Raw genomic sequence first — 19,718 nt, 5'->3', positions numbered from 1 at the left:
ACCAATATGGGAAAAGGCTGAAGACCAGGACCACAGACTAATAATAGATGCACTTAGTATGGCGCAAGATAATGTATCTTTAGCTCTTAGTTGTATACAGGTACAGTTATGGATGCAGGCAACGGCTACCTTGATCATTAGGGAAGGAAGTGAAGGCATTTTTCCGGCTGAAGTCCGAAAGATTGTTTGGGACAATGCCAATGATTTTGAAAAGAAGTTCCAATCTTGGTGGACTCTGGATTAAATCATGACGAAACAGTGCTCTATCCTTCGGAGCATAGAACCTGGGCCCGGATGAAGAACGGGAAATGGCAGTCTGTGAATCTAGAATCATGTGCTACCCGGGAACAACAAGGATTTATTTGTGAGAGCAACACAATTGATGCTCAGGATGTCTGTCTTGACACTGAGCAAGGTGTTTGCCACTTTGAAATTCATCCAAATACTAGTCAAAAGACTGTGCTTGTATATATTGGTCAAGGCTGTGTGTGTTTAAGAACTGCTTGTGCTTTTGTAGAAGTAGATAAGGAAAACATAACTCTACCTAGCAAAAATCATTCTAACTTTTGTATTTGTAACTTTGTTAGAATCATCGGGTGTGATTTTTTATATTCAGCACCAGTGGTATCCCACCAGTTGATCAAGTCCAACAACACAATGTATCACAAGTTATTACCCACACCTATTGGGATGAACCTCACGCTAGTGAAGCAATTACTTAAACACCAAGACCTGATCAAAATTTTAAAAGGCATTCAGGAAGATGGAGAGAAGACTTTAATCACTGTCCACCATGATACAAAAGAAATAAACAGAGTTTTGCAAAGAGTAAAACAAGACACAAATCATAGCTGGTGGGACAAACTCTTTGGATGGTCGCCAACTGCAACTGGGATTTTGAACACATTGTGTCACCCAATTATTGTTCTATTGATGTTAGTTGGTATAAGTTTAATATTGTCTTTTGTAATACTTGTTTGGAATTGGAAATTGTTACAACGAATGGCAATATTAGCTTCCCTGACGAAAGTACATGGCAAGGTATTGAGGGATACATATTGTAGAGGCTGGGAAGAAGAATTTTTGTATTCGGAAAGGTCTCTACTGACATAGCGGAAATATAGAAACAAACAAAGGTTCTGTATAAGATTAGTAAGGATAACATTTCATGGGGCTTTGAGGAAATATGGAATAAGTTAACCTCATGGTTACCCAACTTTCAATAGTTAGAACAAGTTTTTACTGATCTGGTTATGTTATTGGTAGTAGGAATATTTGTATGTATGTCACTGCGATACTGCTAATGATAAGGGCATGCACTGCAAAAGAATTTGCATGGGGAAAAGAAAAGGGGGGATTGATTAGGGAAGCTGAGGCGATTCCAGATAAGAAAGGGTTAAGAATGAAACTATTAAAGGAGAACAGAACATTAGGTGTAGGGCAGGAAGCAGATGTACGGACAATGTATCTCAAAATAGGACATACGGGCAATATATCTCGAACAAGACATTGGAATCCAAGATAAGAAAATAATGAGCAGAAGATTCGAAGAAAAAACAGTCCTTGCGGTTAGGAAGAAAGCTAATTCAGCAGAATCCTGACCAAGGGTGAAAAGTACACTGTGAGGAAGACTTATGGCCTTCCTCTCTGAGACCACCGACCACAGCTCGACGACCCCTGCCCAAGGCCACTGAGAGGATCTGCGCAGGCGCAGGACACAAAAAACTGATTAGCATGAGAAGCGAGAGTAGGCGGGGTTAGATAATGAATATGTATAGGCGTTAATAAAATATTAATCACTGTGATGTATAAATTTGGGACGGCTTTTCACTTCGGGATGCACGATAGGCGGAAAGATCCCCCGTGCATCCGGCGCCGTCAATAAAGAATAAATCACTTAAAGAAATTGGATTTATGATCTTTGAATCATCCTGTAGGCCTAGTATTGTTTTTTCTGTAAAGTATTGCGCGCTGCTTACTACCAGTATGCACTGACTGTTTACTATTAATGTCATTGGTCTTTCCACAGAACTGATTTGTACGACTAATCCAAAATATCGCGTGAAACGTTTTAAGTATCTGTAGTTATTGGGGAGAAGGAATCCAGTGACTGGAAATGCTTTTACGTACAGACCTCGTAACTGTTCTAACTCTGCACACAATCCTATTGCATGTTAGTGTTACATTTATCCTTAAGATTTGGATTTTTTTCCCTTCAACTTGAAAAAAACGAAGAAAACAAAACAAAACACAACATTTGTCATGACGGTGGAAGGCACAAAAACGGTGTTCTTTTTTCTCTGGTGTTTGTGTCACGGTTCTCAGCTGTGTAGTTTAATATGAATGCAGATTTGGCGGTTACGTTTATTGTTCAGGATAAAAGCACACCTCCGTATTAAGGTATGTGTAGGGCCTTGAAAAGCTGTAACAGTTTTTTACTTGCCAAGTGGAAACTTGTTTTCAGAAATTACAAAAGTATTTTTCCCGTGGCGAAAGGGATATTCTAATTGGGAAGTATTTCCATTGGATCTAGATAGCAAAACATATTTTAAAATGTATTATTTTCTTCTAAATAGAGGTATTGTTTTTTCCATTGTTTTGGTTTGTTGCTTTTTTGCCTAGCTGGTGCTTTGTTCAACAATTTTGTTCATCTGCAGCTGGTTCCAACCAGGACGTTTGAAGGTAATTGCAATTACTTATTATCTGTATTAGCTAGAAGCACTCACTGCAGCCCATGGTGCTCACAGCACTGCGGTTGCAGCTTTGCCTGCTCCACTGAGGCAGACTTTGCCTCAGCAGAAGGCCTGAGTTTAACAAATCAGTATCCTAAGCCTTGGCCAAGGAACAGGACGTCGCTAGGACATTTACCTGCCTGTTGCCTCGTGGACTGCAAGCACGCACCAGGGAAGGAGGGACTCATTGCCACTTTCTGGAGACGGTCATTTCTGGAGCAATTTCACATCGCGAGCAGAAACTGTCCCCTCTTCTCTGCGCCCCTGCCTCAAATGTTGTTATTTGGGTGGCCAGCCTGGAAAGAAGCACTCAGTGAAAACACTTTGGGAACTTTCTTTGCTCTGTTTTCACTCAGAAGTTGCTCTTGCCACACACAGGACGCCAGCCATGTTGCTGGAGTTAGTCACCTCCACGTTTTTGTGGTATTCCCCTCCTTCCCTGGCCAGTGGCTGGAAAGAGCATACTATTTAGGGAAAGTCCGGAGGATTTTAGCTCCCCGCAGGGAAACCCTGACCCCTACGAGATTTCCTTCGGCCTCAGATAAGAGTTTCTCCCCCACCCCGCCCTTTCCCCCCGCCCCCCACAGTGGTACAGCCCGAGCGCGGGCAGAGCGGGCGGGGCTCCGCCGGGCGCTACCACCCGGAAAGCCTGCCGGGGGGGGTGGAGGTGCCGGAAGCACCGCCTGTTCTCCCCGGCAGGACCCACACGCCTCTTCCCCTCATGGCTTTCAACTTCGGGGCGGCGGCGGGCACCGGGGCCGCCAACCCCACGGGTGAGTGAGGGAAGGCGTCCGTCCGGCCGCTCCTTTCCTATCTCCCTTCTCCCTTCCCGGCCCCCGCTAACCTACCCCCCGACACGCGCAGCCCGCCAACGGCCGCCAACGATCGCGCCCCTCCGTGAGGCGGCCGCTGAGGGGCCGCCGGGAGCCGCCCTCGGAGCGGCCCCGGGTTAAAAATCGTGAGGGGAGAAAAATTATCCACGGCCTCCCCGCCTCGCTGCCGGCCTCTGGGGGAATGAAACGTGCTTAGCGGGTCCTGTTCCTGCAGGCTGGCAGGGTCTGGGCTTCTTCCCGGCGGTCAGCACAGGTTTGGGCGCCCGCCGGGCTGCAGGAACGGACCTCGTGTTTCGTAAGAACATCTTAACGGGAAAAATCGCCTCGTGCTGTTTCATAAGCACACCTTGAGGTTTTATCCTGAGGGGAGAAATCGCCTCACGCTGCTTGGGCTCAGGCCTGGCATGCCCCCCGAGCACCGCTAGCTGGGGATCCCAGCTCCTAGGTGATCAGAGCCGCCCTACCATCCTCTTTTTCCTAGCACTAAAAACCTTCATCAGGAAAGACACCAGCGAGCGTAGAGCATATTTGCAAATACAAAGTGAAAAAACCCGCAGTACTTACTGTTGGGCTTGCTACTGCAGCGGAGAGGTCAGTAGCAGCGCGTGGTGCTCCTCAGACACGCTTGCACAGATGCAGCTCTATTTAGCAGTCTTGGGTAAAATTGCTCGTAATGGGAATCTCAAATTGCTTGGTTATTTTCGCATATAGATCTTCAATAAGTTGGGAAAAGTGTGAGGTGCTTGCTGTGCAGAATAGCCAAAAAGTAATCCCATTGCAGTATTGATAGAGTGAGTTAAACAGAATGCTTTCAACTGTTCTGCTTGTGTTCGGTAAACAATGCTTAATGCCAGTTAATATCTTCCTCTTGTTCTAACTATGCCTGTCTTGTCTCTGGGGATGGAAAAATATTTCAGCTTTTACTTCCTGAACCTACCTTTTACTTAGAACTAATGCTACCTTGCTCTTTTTCTGCTTCACGCTTGCCAGGATTTGGTGGGCTTGAAACTACAAACTCCACTGCCAGTGGGTTTAATTTTGGGGGTTTCGGATTAACTGCTAATCCTGCAGTGAATTTTAATATTGGGAATTTCGGTGTTTCCACTACCTCAACTCCACCATTCAATTTTGGTAACAGTCTGGCAAGTGCAGGTAGATAATGCATAAATACTTGTTTTGTAATCAATGTTAATAGCAGGGGTCCAAGAATTACATTCCTGAGAATCTGTATTTAGTACTAATCTTACTTCATATCCAGTGAAGACTGGAGATAAAAGCTCTGAAGGTGGTACAGGTTGGAGAGCCATAGACTTGTAGGGGTTTTTTATTGCCTGTTAAATTATTCAAAAATAGCTGTTGAGGAAAAATAACCGTGTATGAAATGCTCAGTCTCTGGACCACCAGATCGTGGTACCCTGCCAGTCTTACCCAGTCTAAAATCGAGCCTCAATTACCTAGCAGAACAGAAATGTTAATTCTCCTTTTAACCCAGGCAACCACGAGCAATCGCAGAGTTGGTCCTAACACCAAGTTTCCTGACATGAGATTCTTGGACTACTGCAGTCATGTTTTTCATCCTCCTTGTCTCATTGGCCTTCCGTTGGTTATCATGAATGCACTGCACCTCAGTAGTTTCTGTGGAGAAACACATTTTATACGATCAGCACAAAAAGACGAACAGCCCTCGCTGTTACCTCTTTTTCCAAAATGCCGTTTTGTACCTTGACATGGCATGCACCCCAGGCTGTCCTCAAACAATTCTCTGCGAGGGTCCTGGCATGATGTGTGCGCTGGGTGCTGGTTAAGAACACCCTTCCTGGCCCCATGTAGATCCATCAATTCTGAGTGATCAGATGATAAATTTCAAGGTAATCTCCATTTCATTAAAAAAAAAAGTGTGCTACATGGATACCTCATGCTTTTTCTCATAGAATTAGCACATGGGGTCTCATTGCCGCTGCTCGTATAGGAATTACGTTCATTCCACAGCATCATTGCTCCCTGTGTTAGAGTAATCTTACCGGTTTTGTGCGCTCAAGGGATCTTTTATTTTATTTTATTTTTTGGATGAATGCTATTGGACTGTATTTCTGTAGCTGAATTTGAACTCTAATACGTAATTTGTTTAGTATTTTGCACTTTCAGATCTCTTTTTTTAAGAAAAGATGTTAAATTGCTGTAAATACCAATCTACCTAAAAACTGTGCCATCTGATGGTACTCCTGCTAGGGTTGCTCACTCGCTGCTAGGACTGAAACTTGAATGTTACTGGGAACATCTCTACATCCAGTTGCATTAAGATGTTTGCTGAACGAAAATAAAATGTGGTTGCACGACAGCTTTCGTTTAAGCTTTTTATTTCATATGTATACAAGACAGTAAGTGCAGTAGGTTTACAGAGACAATTTGTGGGTGTTTTTTTTTTCTGGTGGTAACATGGATGAGCAGTGGCAGCATCTTTTTGACGCATCCTATATCCTAGGCTTTCTTTCTTCATTTGAACACACAAAAGCTGCCCCAGACACAGAGATTTGGTATTCTAGGGCTAGTCAGATCAGATGTCCACAGGCTGCACCTTGAATCAGATGGTGCGTTAGGATCCAAAAGAGGTGGTGCAGTGGCTTCTGGCACACCTCTGCCATGAGGACAAATGGGAAGGTATCTGGAGGGAGCTTTATCTGGCATGGTGGAGCTCAGGCTCTCACTTGGATTTCCTTCTGCTAGCCAGCACCTGGTTTTCCTGAAAATCTGTGTGAGGCGGATGGCTTTTGCATCTGTTTTCCTCTGGATAATGGTTGAACCTCAAAAAGAAGTTGGATGGAGAGGCTGTCAAATTGGGAAACTAGCCTTGGGGAAAAGGCCGTGTAGAAAGAAAGAGTTGCTGTGACAGTACTCACGTGTAGGCATAGCATTTGTGCCCCCTAGCCTCAGACTTGAGTTGATTCATTTCTGGTTTTGCTTTTAAGACTTTAGAAATGTCGACCAAGCTCATAAAACATCAGATCACTTTTTAAACATGTAGCAACAACATTTATTCTTAGGAATACTTCCAGTCAGTGTAAGAAATACTGCTGCAAGTTGTGTCCGTCACCAAGGAAAGCACGTCCTGGTGAAGGAACAGAGCATTTGTTACCTGTTGCTTTTTTATTTGCGTTCCTGGCGCACCATAAATGTATTGGCTTTCTGGTTCATGTTTTCTCCCCCATTTCCTTGGACAATGAACTCGGTACCCATGGTCAGTGTCAACCACGTGCTTGTAACATAATACATGCATCTGTCAACATCTCATAACACCCCTTGAAGCGTGCTGTTCATTGTCACATTATGCACAGCTGCCTCTCGCAACATGCAGCCTGCCTTATTTGCAAACTTCGTTTGTTAGGTGCGTTTGGAGGATTCGGGACAACCACCACCACTGCGGCACCAGCGTTCAGTTTTTCTGCTCCCACCAATACAGGCACGGGCGGTAAGAGAGCACAAATCTCAAAGCATTTACTTTAGAATGAAGCATACCGTCAGCCCTTCACAATGTTTTGCAGTCCACAGGTACTTTTCTCCTATTACTCTCAATAATTCTGTGCTTGTTTTCCCAGGACTCTTTGGTGCTACCCAGAACAAAGGCTTTGGATTTGGTACTAGTTTTGGCACGGGAACCGGAACTGGCTTGGGTACTGGGTTGGGAACTGGGTTAGGCTTTGGAGGCTTCGGTACCCAGCAGCAACAGACGAGTAAGTATGGCTTTCTCTCAGCTTATGCTTCGGCTGCTGAGGACAGGGTAAGACTGACAGTGGTGCTTGAGTGATGGGACTGAAGTACATCACAGAAGGAGCCTGTTACAGTCTTTGGCTGGATGGAGACGTGTCAGAAATTTGGTTTTTGGAACGCCTACGTTTGCAGCCCTTGCCTTTTTCTTAAATAAGAGCTCAAGCAAGTTTCTGAACTTAATACCCTTGAGTTTCCAGTGATGGTATTTGCCGCTTTGGTTTAGCAGTTACAGAATTGATGTTGGCAGCCATAGCCTTGTTAGAAATGGGAGGGAAACAGCGTTCGATTTAGTTTAACCGTAAGTTGGATCATGAACAACTGCAGGCTCCGAGTCCACTTAATTTATAATAACCAAGATTGACATGAGGATATTGAGGTACCAGATCATGTCGTGAGTGAATATAGATGTCTCTTTTAAGAAAAAAAGAGTAATTCTTTTCTTTCAACTCAGCCTTCACGGACTTCTTTTGCTGATAAAGATTGGATGTAAAGAGACACTTTTTGAAAAAGTGTTACCTGACATTTATTTATTCTTTGCATTTATTTTGCTTCTGAAATGAGTAAAGAAGAGATACTAATGATACGCAGATGGTATGCGTTAGCAAGCAAGTCTGTTTGTTGGTAAAGGAGTTAAATTTGTTTTACTTCATCTGATAATAGCACTAGGAAGCGGCTTGTTCAGCCAGCCTACTCAGACACCTGCCCAATCGAACCAGCTCATCAATACAGCCAGTGCCCTCTCGGCGCCGACGCTCTTAGGAGATGAGAGAGATGCCATTTTGGCAAAATGGAACCAGCTGCAGGCCTTCTGGGGATCAGGCAAAGGGTACTTCAACAATAACATTGCTCCGGTGGAGTTCACCCAGGAAAACCCATTTTGCAGATTTAAGGTATGAGTTCGTTACCTGCACACACACACACAGTTCTGAGGCAGCTACTCTCCTTGCTGGTTGTGTGTCTTAAATGTCCCGTGAATGTTAAATTACTCTTAATAGTAACAAAATCAAATCTGAAACTTTTTTTTTCCAGGTAATGTAAACAATTCTGATAAATATTAATAAAAGGTTTGAAGATGTATAGATACTAGAAATCTGTGTGTTGCTGAGGTACTAGTTAATAGGTGCATTTATGTGGATCATGAAACATTTTGTGGTCGTGCAATTTGCTTCTTCTTTGACAGCATTGAGATCAGTGTACAGAAACTATTTGAAATAATCCTTCACACCTGAGAGAAGCTTTCAGTATGTGGAATAGGAACTTCACAGTCTTTTTTCATTGTTTCACATACTTTAGAAAAACTCTTTATGAAGCTGGCCATCTGAAATATATTGACTTTCAAAGGTTTCTTCTGCCTTTATCCTTGCAAGTGCTAAAGCTGGCTCCATTCTCTGTATGGCATTGTCAGCAGTACCAGCTCTTGCTTACCATGTTAACAAAGAACACATACGTCTTCATCCTCTGCAAATCTCACACCTGCTGACTTTCTTGCTGAGCTTTAGACTTGTGGATTCAGGTCAGGCAGGGCATGGTGGTACCTCCCTACTTTTCCTTTCATGTGGGCAAGATGAGGTGAAAACTGCTCATTCTGCTTTTGCTTATAATGAGTAATCAGCTTAAATCTTTCATACAAGATCTGGAGTTAATTTTGGAGCCAACAGAGGTTTGGTGGTTGTTTTGTTTGTTGTTTGTTTGTTTTGTTTTTTTCAATACAGAAAATACACTGCTTAGCACAGGTAGCAGAAAGTGTTCCTAGACTGGATTATGATGCAGCTTTATCACAGCAAGGATAAAGACAACATTAAGTTTCATAAGCAATTGTATAAACATCACACTTACTGTGAGGAAGATTTGGCTGTCCCAAATTGTGTGAACCTTACTTGATACATGTCTTAGCTAGTAAAAATATTTCATGTCTGTGTTTTGTCTTGTACTGTCAGGCAAACTGCCTAGATATACAGGATTAGAAATACGAAGAAATCCAGAAAGATTTGTGGCTGGCGTATCTTTCAATTAGGTTATGTCAGTAACTGTCTTTTATTGAGATACTTGGAAATTTAATATTGTAAAACCCTTCTGTAAGTCTCTAGCAATCTTTCTGTATTGGATTCTGGTTTCACGGTTCCTTTTGCAACTTAAAAGAAGTTTTAAGTTTGTAAAATATTTTGATTGATAGCAGCTCTGAAATACCGCAAATATTCGGCAAAGTTGCCATCTGCTCATCCATGGTTCTGATTGTTTGAAGATGGGGTATGGACTTTTAAGAACTTTTATTGTGAAAATTCTGAATGGTTTCAAAAGCTACTCTACTGGTGGCCCTGTGAGTGTAGTTTTTAAAGTGAGATTGATTTTATATTTCTGCATCTCTAAGTTTGTTGTGAGATATTTTGAACCAGCTGCTCAAAAGTTGAGGGGTTTATCTCGGTTTAGTCCCTCCCCTTCATGCCACATAGATAAACTTTTTGCTGAGTAACGTATCCCTTTTTTTTGTTTGTTCTTCTGCAGGCTGTGGGTTACAGTTTAATGCCCAACAACAAAGACGAAGATGGCCTTGTTGTCTTGGTCTTTAATAGAAAAGAAATAGATATTCGAAGCCAGCAGCAGCAGCTCGTAGAATCACTGCACAAAATTCTGGGAGGAAACCAGACCCTCACTGTCAACATAGAAGGTGTTAAAACGATGCCAGATGACCAGTATGTGAACTTGACACAATTTTGCTTTTTTCTTCAGGATTGCATGTTATAAAAAGGGTTGGCACCTGGTCTGCTCACTAAATGGTGGTGGATGCATCTTCCACTCGACTTGATTGTAGATCTGTTCATCCTGAGTTGAATGTCTTTAGTTTCTTCTTGCTTTTCCTTAAGGCATTAAGACCAGTATCTTTCCTGTATATGTTATTGTTTTTGCTGGAGTGCACAGCTGAAGACCTCAGCTCAGTTTGGGAAACAGGCTTCTCCAGACCCTGCTTAGCAGAAAAAATTGGAGATGACACTGACATTTCTACTTGTTACTTTACTGCAGTTTATTAATTTTTTTAAAGGACCAAAGCTTTTAGGTTATTCCTAATGCAGTACTAGTATCAGTACCTAGTATGGCTGTTAAAATCAGGGGGAACTGTGCTTTTGTAGGCTATTTACAGTGTTTCTCTTTGTGCTGTGTTAAACCCTAGATTTAGATTTACTGGTACCTTATATCTCAACTAAAGTAAGTTAAGTCAGCTGGGAGAAGCTGTAACTTCGATTTAGATTTGTTCTTCATTGTGTTAGTCTCTGCACGCTGCTGCCTTGTCTCACAGTACGTGTTTGTCTTGCTCAGGACAGAAGTGATCATTTACGTTGTTGAGCGTTCACCCAACGGCACCTCGAGGAGAGTTCCAGCAACGACCCTGTATGCCCACTTTGAACAAGCCAACATAAAATCGTCCCTGCAGCAGCTGGGAGTCAGTCTCTCCATGGCCAGAACGGAGCTTTCCCCGGCCCAAGTCAAACAGCTCCTTCAGAATCCTCCTGCTGGTACGTGGTCTGGGGCTGTGCAGAGGCATGACTGGGGCTCTGCTGGGTGGTTTTTAGGTTCTCTAGGAAAAACTCAGGTGTTGGTCCACTGGGAAAAAAAAACATTTAAAAATGCAGGTGGTTCCAAGGCATTCTGATGTGACGACGTGTTTTTAATTAGAGCCAGTTTGCCCACTGAAGCACAACATAATCTATTAAGATAGTTGTGCAAAAACTTTTTTTATCAGTATCAGTAATTATTCACAGCAGTGGACTGTGTGATTTGGCCATCATCAATCACTTTGATTTGTCTGATGGAGGAAAAAAAAAGCTACATATCAGAATAATCACGTCCTTTATCTGCTTCCTAGTTTTCTGGGGGGAGGATCTGTTAGCCTGTATCCATACATTACGTGGCCACAGGTAGCAAGCAAACAGCTTTGTTCGAGTTTGCTGTTCATGCCGTGTTTGCTGTCTGTGCCAGACATGTCTGTCTCCAGTCAGAAAGACCTCCTTATATGTATTGCTTTTTTTTTTTTCCCCAGCATGTGCATTTTTCCTAGATGTGCGTTTTATACACTGATGTGATTTGCAGTGAGGTTTGGAGAATGTAATAATCGTGATGTTGAATTACTAGTACAATTATATTGCTTTTAGTGTGTTTACATGATGAAGCGGTTCATGGCAAAATACACAACTGCTCTGTAAACAGATGAAATCCTCAGATGCGTTTTGCTAGGAGCCATGATAATTCCTACTGGGATCACCTTGGCAACTGGTTGGGTCCTTAGATCGCTTAATTACTGATTTTATTTTATTTGTTGCATACAATAAGCAACTTGAAGGGGAACGATGGCCAAACTGTGGCATACAGTGGAAGCAAAAAGGAATTTTTCTTCTTTAAGCATGGATTGTCTGATTTGATAATCTGTTGGTTGTTCCTTCCCTGCCATTTCAAACCAATACAAGTTACGACTGCCTTCGGGACTGGGCTTTCTGTCACAGCCTAGGACTGAGATTTTAAGAACTACCCTTATTTAATTAACCTTATATTTATACAACAGTCATTAAGCATAGTTCTTGTGGTTTGTTTATTTCCTGGTGTTTTTCCTGCTGCAGCTGCAAGATGTATTATCTATTCAGATTTGTCCATGCATTTTTTTTTTTCTTTTTAAGGTGTTGATCCTATTATATGGGAACAAGCCAAAGTTGATAATCCAGATCCTGATAAGTAAGTGTAATAGTTTGTCCTACTGTTACAAAAACACTTGGAAGGGGGGGAAAAAAGCAGAATATTGAGTAGTAACCTTCAGGTAATGGGTAAGAAACTGAGTAGAGAATAACTTTGTCCAGTGCTGATATAATATAAAGCAATAAGGCTAACTAGACATACCTCCCTAATCCCTTTACCCATTTAGGTGCTTAAGAGAAGTCAGGATGAAGAGCCTAACTTGTGTTACTTGGAATTGCAGTGGTCTCTATTTTATGGCCTAGCTATTGTGACTTTTTTGACTTTTTTTTTTTGCAATCATTATGTGTTGGGTTTTTTTCCTCTTTATCCCTGAAGCTGAAATTATATTCTTGTACCTTCCAGTGGTTACAGACAGCTTAGGCTGATTTCCTTCTGAAAAAGGAAAAGGTTATTAGGAATAGAGAGGATTCTAGAACTTACCAAAACATATCTTAATTTATCAAAAGCCAAGATCACTTATATCACCATTAGATTATATTTGTAATTATTAATCAATACTACATGTCTCATACAAAAAAAACATTTCGTAAGAAATATTTCTATTCTTGTAGGCTTATTCCTGTACCAATGGTGGGTTTCAAAGAACTGTTGAGAAGATTGAAGGTCCAAGATCAGATGACCAAACAGCATCAAACTCGATTAGATGTAAGGTTTCTCATCTTTATTGTGACTGCTTGCTGCTGATGAAGGAGGTGCTATTAAATGAGCCTCTCTTCTGTGTGCTGAAAACTGGTGGTGGAGCCATGTGCATGGGGCTGTGACTTTTTTTTTTCTTCTCATTCCTTAATATATTAATTAATATCTTTTGGCCCAAAATCTGACTAGTGTGTTTTTTGTTTTTGTTTTTTTTTTAGGCTCAAGTTTAGTATGTTGTTATAGGCTAAATCAAACAGCTGTATTAAGTTGCATTGACATGGACTCTAATTTGGGCACACATTATGCCTTCTGGAAGTCCCACTTGCATATAAAAATAAACAGCGACCAAAATTGTAAAGGTCCAGCAAAAAGCTTTTTGAAAGCATCTTTTGCGAGGACCTTAGGTTGCTGGACTGAGTACTCCTTTGAAACTCGTGGTTTCAAATGAGGACAAATGTGCTTTGTTATCAGATACTTTTATGACTTCCAACTTATTCATGTCATCTGCAGATAATATCAGAAGATATCAGTGAGCTACAGAAAAACCAGACAACCACTATGGCAAAAATTGCACAGTACAAAAGGAAACTGATGGCGCTTTCTCACAGAACGTTACAGGTAACACGGATATGCAAAGTAACTCATTCTGATGCACAGGCTGGTGCCAGAAAGCAAGTTGAAAGGGGATGGGATCCCCAGTATAACCTCTGCAGTTGTGTGCACGGCCAGTGTTGAAAATGAAATTCTGACTTCATCTAAAGGTATTCATTGAATTAACATGCAGGGCTGTCAGGGAAAGCTTCAAACACGTGTCTCTGCTTTGGAGACTTTCTCACTTACCCAGAAGCTGTGGGACTGCCCTGGAGACTCAGAGCAGCAGAGTGAATGACAGAACAAATCTTATGAAAGAGTTGCCAGAGGAAAGGCAAAAAAAGATGTGACGGGGCTGGTGGAGAAAGAGAGGAGCGAAGTCTTCTCTAATGAACCTCAAAGGCTTCTTTTGCAGGTGTTAATAAAGCAGGAGATCCAAAGAAAAAGTGGTTATGCCATTCAAGCAGATGAAGAGCAGCTTCGTGTACAATTAGATACTATTCAGTGTGAACTTAATGCACCTACACAGTTCAAGGTGAGTCGTTAATAGAACTTGGCCCAGAACTTTAACAACCCATTTTTTCTCCACACAAAACAATGTAAATTTTCCAAAGCATGCGCATGTGTTTCTTGTGGAAGGCTTTCAGAAGAGAAGTCCAGCAGTGTTACTAGGTTGCAGCATCATGTTTTCTGCTGCATGTCTGATAGGTCTAAGTATTTTTGAGTTAAAAGTATCAATGTTGCTTGCTCCTTGTGTGCCTTCCACAAGAAAAAAAAAGTGAGCCAAAACTAGCATAATCAGTAATGCTTCCTGCCTTGGTGATTCGGAGTGATGTGTGCTGGAGCTCCAACAGATGTAAATGAGTTGTTTAATTTAAGCCTCTCTCTTCTCTCTCTTCCCAGGGCAGACTGAATGAGCTTATGTCCCAAATCAGGATGCAAAACCACTTTGGAGCAGTGAGGGCTGAAGAGCGCTATTACATAGATGCAGACCTCTTAAGGGAAATCAAGCAAGTAAGTACTACCCAGTAGACTGCTGGGATACTCACAACTTGGTCATTTAAGCCTGCTGGGCACTAATCTGGGAGATATATTGAATATTTTATATGGCTTTTGTTTGAGGATAGTCCTTTTTAGAGTTCTCAGTGACGGTGCCTCAAGTTTGTATACAGTTATGCTATGCAATTAAGGTATTAGTGCAGAAAATGATACTTTTCTTCTTACAAAGAAATTATGCTGGACTTTTCAATTTGCCAAGGCCACCAGCCATGTGACTGCTTTGAGAAATGTTACTTAAAATCTATGCAGTTAAAGTACACTCATGTTGTTTTTTGTAAATACCTGCAGCATCTGAAGCAGCAGCAGGAAGGCCTTAGTCACTTAATTAGCATTATAAAGGATGACTTGGAGGACATCAAACTAATAGAACATGGGCTGAACGAGAGCATTCCCATCAGAGGAGGAGTCTTCAGTTGACGGGTCGCTTGCTGCTGGGCTTGCACGGAACATATTATTCAAGTTCATGGTTCACCTTCCAAGGCTAAAACTGGTGAGGTAAAATGAAATGTGTATCTTCTAGGAGTAATGGTATGTTGTCTGTTATCTTTAGAATTAGCAAAGCCTCTTCTAAGCTTTTGAACTTGACCTTTGGAAGGTTTATATTTTATAAAGCTGTATATGCTTTAATAAAAGAAGGAAAACTGAATCTGTTCAGATACTGGTTTACTATAAAACTATATGTACTATTGTACATTTTTCCTTTTTTTTTTTTTTTTACAATATTGTTGTCTTAGAAAATACAGTGGTGAGGGCATTGTTCTACTTGTGACTTGGTTTGTGGAAAGCTTAGCCTGCTTCCATGGTTTTGTCAAAACAAGTAACAGCATTATGTAAAGAGCTAATCTAAATCATTACAGAATTACAGATATGTATGTTGCTGTAACTATGTTGGTCTTCACAATACTGGTAGTTTTCTGGGGGCAATCTGCAGGAATTTGACTTTTCCAGTGTCTGTCTTTCCTTTGGACTGTTTACATATGTGAATTCTAAGAAGCTTTTCTGTCCCTCAACTAACAACAAGATGGGTAGATGATGTCTTCCTTTTTTTTTTTTTAATTTCTGGAGAGTAATAAATTCAGTCTGACTTTATAATAACTTGTGCATGGTGTTGGCTCCTTTTCAGCTCTGTCAGTAAAGCCGCGAAGCTGTCAACAAGTCCAGGTTAATGCACTTCACCTTCCTCTAGGCGCTGAATGTAACAAGCTACCCAGCCAGATGCTACAGAGCTCCTGAGTAGCCTCGGTCCCCAAACTAAAACACAGTGTCACATCCCTTAGATCTTACAGCTGCGTGCACTGGAGAAACAGCTAGAATGACGATGCTGTAGGTATGAGAGAGAGGCTGCTTTTTTCTTTGCAAACACTTTATTTAAAAATTCCCCCATGCTTTTTATGCTGCAGTTGTATTGTGCTTTGAATGTAAACTAATCTCGAGCCTGCAACAGAATCGCTGCAGCTGGGAGCTACCTCGTCCATTCCTATGACCCTTGACAAAAACTATAGCTTCAGCAGATTTCTTAAGACCCCCCCCCATGTGAGAGACTCTTTTGCATGCTTGAGATAGTTTATTTTTCAAAGTGTTGCTCAACTGAACATATGTAGTAGCTGCAAACTTACTGAAGCAAAGGAACAACAGGGGAGAGAGGTATCATCACAGAAATAGCAGTGGTGCTAGCACAGCTGAGAAGGCCCAGAACCAGCCAACTGAGAAGAAATGTTTCATAAAAGGAAGACTGCAGTAGCAGTTGCTATTTGGTTAAAACACTGCCCCCAAGAAATACCTTTAATTCCATTTTACTAAACTGGAATAGATCTTTAAGATTTCATCACGTGCATTGACGAGAAATTAAATTGTAGCTCCCTTGGAGCACGGACTTCTACTTAGAACAGAGCTCTTCTTTAAATGTGGTCATAACTGAAGTGCAGCTTATCTATTGTACTGTTACCTTCCCAAAACGGAGCACAGCTGTTGGCTGGGGTGGTCCCTGTTTTCAGCTTTTGTAGTAGTGCTACAGGTCCCTGCTTTCCCTTTCCCTGTTTTGCAGCTGCAAGCGTGCTCTGCAGTTAGGTAGGAAGGAGTCCTGGCTTTGCAGACAAGGCATTGGACGTGGCAATCCCCTCCGAGTTCTCACTACTGTGTCTGTTTGACAAGGCGGAAGGCTTCGAGGAACTCATTGAAGTCGATGTTTCCATCTTTATTGAAGTCAATGCTGCGAACTAAGTCGTTGATGCCGTCGTCTGTGAGTTCAATGTTCATGTGGGAGCTGAACAGTTTCCAGGTTTGGTGGAATTCCTCAAATGAGATGAGACCTGCGGGGCAGAAAGGCACAGCCACCTTAGCACCAAGCTGCCAGCTCCTGCTCTGTGTGCAGGGACATACCCCTGCTCAGATTCACTACCTGCTTACCCTAAAGGAAGGAAATGACTTTCACATGCTGCAACTAAACTTTCTAGGGTGGAGAACAGCGGATAAAATACAACTTAGAAGCAGCAAAGAGACATAATATAATTTGCAAGAACCAAAAAAACAGTGCAGCAAGGAAGGTAATGCGTGCCCTAAACCATTAAATAAAATGCTTTTGAAGATAATAAAGACCAAAAGTAAAATGGAATACAACACAGTGACCAACACCCCCTGCACCCCTCCTTACCTGAATGATCTCTGTCAATGATCCTGAATATGGTCTCCAAGTTGGATCTGTTCCGATAAATGACTTCCAACAAGCTCGACTGGATGTGCTGAAAGACAACGTGGACACTCCTTCTACCCATTCCAACAGCTCTGTTTTCTCCGAGCAGTTACTGCAGACCTTCCCATACATAAAAATATGTGCTGTGTTCAAGAGTTAGCCAGCAGTGCACTTGGCATTATGTGTGCCTCCTGAAATGGGTTTGTGGTGGCTGGACCGACTGTGCAACTCTGCGTTACAGGAACCATCCACTCCTAGCCTTTCCTGCCTGTCCCACACTGAGATCTTGTGAACTGCTCTGCAGCACACTTTGGCAGACGTGAGTCCTTACCTCTTGGCTCCGCTGCTCCATGGCTAAATCATCGAGCCAGGACTTGTACTCCAGCATGCCATCCGCCGTGGTGCGCACCAGCTGTGGTCTCAGCATTCGCCACGGCAGTCCCAGGTGCAAGACTGACTCCACAGCCGTTGCCCAGTTGCTCAGCGTGATCCTTCCTGCAAGGAGAAGAGAAAGCCATGGAGACCTCTGAGAGGTTGGTGGCTGAAAGCACGTAAAGATGGCTGGTGCGTTGCTTGTTTCACCTGCTCCACCCCTGTCACCTCTAGCTGCTGCACAGGGCCACCTCCAGAAGATCCATTACACCAAGCCGCAGTGCAGCTGGCTCTCAAAGTAAAAATCCTAGGCTACTGTGCTGCTGACAGCAGCGGCTCCATTTCTCCATGGTACACTTGAGCACTTGGGTACAGGTAAAAACCCTACATGGCCATACAGCCTGCAACAGCTGCTGCAGGGCACAAGCACGTGCTGCCCCCTCCAGCCTCAGCCAGCTTTTGACCACCATAACAAATCAGGACTGTGGCACTGCAAACCTCTGAACACTGTGAAGACTGACTTTGGATATTCCTTCATAAATTTGTGGCTGACAGCCAAGTGTGCCCTGCAGGTTGTGAGCTGTGCAACTGCACTAGTTGTTCCTCGGTGGCCCGGGAATGTAGCAAAGCCCCAAGTTTAACAGCTGCTCTAACAGCTAAACTGGACTTTGTTGAATGATTTTGCTGCTAGGGAAGGTATACGCACAACGAAGTTGTTCTGCTGACTGCCCTGTCCCTGTTTCCCCCCTAAGCACATGCAGAGAGATCTCTTCAGCACCATGACTCAGTTGCCGTACCAGCAGAGCTCTCCTAGCTGGCACAAAAGCAGCCTGAGGATTATGACATGCACCCAACTTAGCCTCTTCAACCCTGTCCCACCAGGAGATTAATTTAGCAGCTCGTGGCTCAAATTTACCTGTATTGTCCTTATCGTATGCCTTGAATGCGCTGATGAGAGCGGAGGTGTGAGCAAACAGCTTCTCCCGCAAGGCTCGAAAGGCTGACTCCTCTACTCTGCTGATTCTGAAGGATGCAGAAAAGAGAGAAGTATGTTCCCAGTCCTCTGCATTGTCCGTGGATTGCCCAGACCCTCGCACAACTGTCCTGCACGTGTCTGGAGCAGTATTTCCCCCAGCTGATCCAGTGAATCCCTGCCATAGCACAGAAACTGTTGCCCTTCCTCTACAAGCTGTCAGCAGTCAGCTCAAGTTCAGGGAAAAACAATCCATCCCAGCCAACTTCTGCAGTTTGTGTTTACCCCTTTTTGTTTCAATGGTTCTACCATGCCAGTCACAGGGGTTTTTAACAGCTGTGCAATTTGTGAAGTAACAAAGGGTCACAAATTGAAACGTGGCATTGGAAAGAGAAGCTGGAAAATCAGCAGCCAGTAATGAAAAGCCCCCTTCTGATCTTGTAACGCTTCCTCCTTGTCCCCCTGAACCTCCCTCAGTAATTTCTGCACAAAGCTTGAATCCTCCTTTAGGGCTATTTATTTGGTAAATCAAGCTGTGAAAGTTCAGCTCTGCGGCCAAACTTTCTCAAAGCTCCCAAAGTTTTCCCTTTGGGAATTTTGACTTGGTAAATACTCAGCAACAAAAGCCTTGCCTTTGGGTCATGGTGAGAGTGTGGGCTGTCTTGTTGGCTTGGTACTGAACAAAATGGGGGACCAGGTCCGGCCCCAGCTTCACGTAGGCTCCCCTGTTGCTGCCAATCTCATAGTAGTTTGAGGCTGAAAATATGGTCAGTACCTAATCCCAAAAAGAGAGGCATTTACAGTCAGTACATGCATCCTCCATTATACGTATATATGCATCAGTAAAAACTCCCATCCCATCTGGAGTCAACAGATGGTGAAAGTAAAATGTTTTACATGGAAAAGGAAAAGTGAGGTGAGAGTTCCTAGAGGGTGGCACTGGCCTTGTGTGGTTCTGGCCATGTGCTGGACTTCTGTGATTTCTCTGCACTCTCCTGACAAATTTCCACTCTCCATTGCAGTGAGCAGAGTCCAGGTGCCTCAGCTGAGGTCACTGAAGTCACCCTGAGTCTTCTGAGAGCCAAACTTTGCTGCATCAGCTTATTTAATGCTCTTTTTGTATTTCATCTTCAGAAACAGCTGCTTAAAGCAGGGGCAACAGCACAAATGGGTTCAGATCTTTTCTCAGCTACAATGCACAGGAATATGTTTTGCCTGCATAACAGCCCCCCTGACTTCAGACTGCCCTGACCTCACATCTCAGCTGAGAGCACATTTCAGTAAGTCCTGATAGGGCCTCTCAAGGATTTTGTATGTATTTAACAAAA

The 19,718-nt window shown here is 43.0% G+C and overlaps 3 protein-coding genes across 6 annotated transcripts in view; 2 read left to right on the top strand and 1 right to left on the bottom strand.

The window, feature by feature from the left end:
• Positions 1-2,596, top strand: part of SCARB2 (scavenger receptor class B member 2) — a 30,889-nt gene extending 28,293 nt beyond the window's left edge. The window contains exon 13 of the mRNA XM_080589233.1: positions 1,938-2,596. The gene's annotated coding sequence lies outside the window, so the exon portion shown is untranslated. The remainder of the gene's footprint in view (positions 1-1,937) is intronic.
• A 718-nt stretch (positions 2,597-3,314) lies between these two features.
• NUP54 (nucleoporin 54) lies at positions 3,315-15,451 on the top strand. Of its 3 annotated transcripts, XM_080589232.1 has the most exons (13): positions 3,315-3,505; positions 4,556-4,717; positions 6,948-7,031; positions 7,159-7,293; positions 7,991-8,220; positions 9,833-10,020; positions 10,643-10,839; positions 11,995-12,049; positions 12,622-12,715; positions 13,217-13,324; positions 13,713-13,832; positions 14,201-14,311; positions 14,645-15,451. In XM_080589232.1, exons 1-13 carry the CDS (start codon positions 3,454-3,456, stop codon positions 14,771-14,773), a joined length of 1,665 nt encoding a protein of 554 aa, XP_080445358.1. In that variant the 5' UTR covers positions 3,315-3,453; the 3' UTR covers positions 14,774-15,451. The 3 variants fall into 3 exon arrangements, with proteins under 3 accessions (XP_080445358.1, XP_080445357.1, XP_080445356.1); XM_080589231.1 differs by lacking the exon at positions 4,556-4,717 and having other exon boundaries at positions 7,159-7,197; XM_080589230.1 differs by lacking the exon at positions 4,556-4,717.
• PPEF2 (protein phosphatase with EF-hand domain 2) overlaps positions 15,050-19,718 on the bottom strand; it is a 23,765-nt gene continuing 19,096 nt past the window's right edge. For both annotated transcript variants that reach the window (XM_080589209.1, XM_080589208.1), the window contains exons 12-16: positions 19,023-19,165; positions 18,334-18,440; positions 17,377-17,540; positions 17,007-17,094; positions 15,050-16,665 (exon numbers count right to left, since the gene is read on the bottom strand). In XM_080589209.1, the coding sequence (XP_080445335.1) occupies positions 16,487-16,665; positions 17,007-17,094; positions 17,377-17,540; positions 18,334-18,440; positions 19,023-19,165 (681 nt within the window). In that variant the 3' untranslated portion in view covers positions 15,050-16,486. The remainder of the gene's footprint in view (positions 16,666-17,006; positions 17,095-17,376; positions 17,541-18,333; positions 18,441-19,022; positions 19,166-19,718) is intronic.

This window comes from Anser brachyrhynchus (assembly GCF_964034855.1).
Source record: "Anser brachyrhynchus genome assembly, chromosome: 4".
NCBI classification, from domain to species: Eukaryota; Metazoa; Chordata; class Aves; order Anseriformes; family Anatidae; genus Anser; species Anser brachyrhynchus.
The sequence above is the reverse complement of the archived record's forward strand: the minus strand, read 5'-3'. Positions and strand labels throughout refer to the sequence as shown.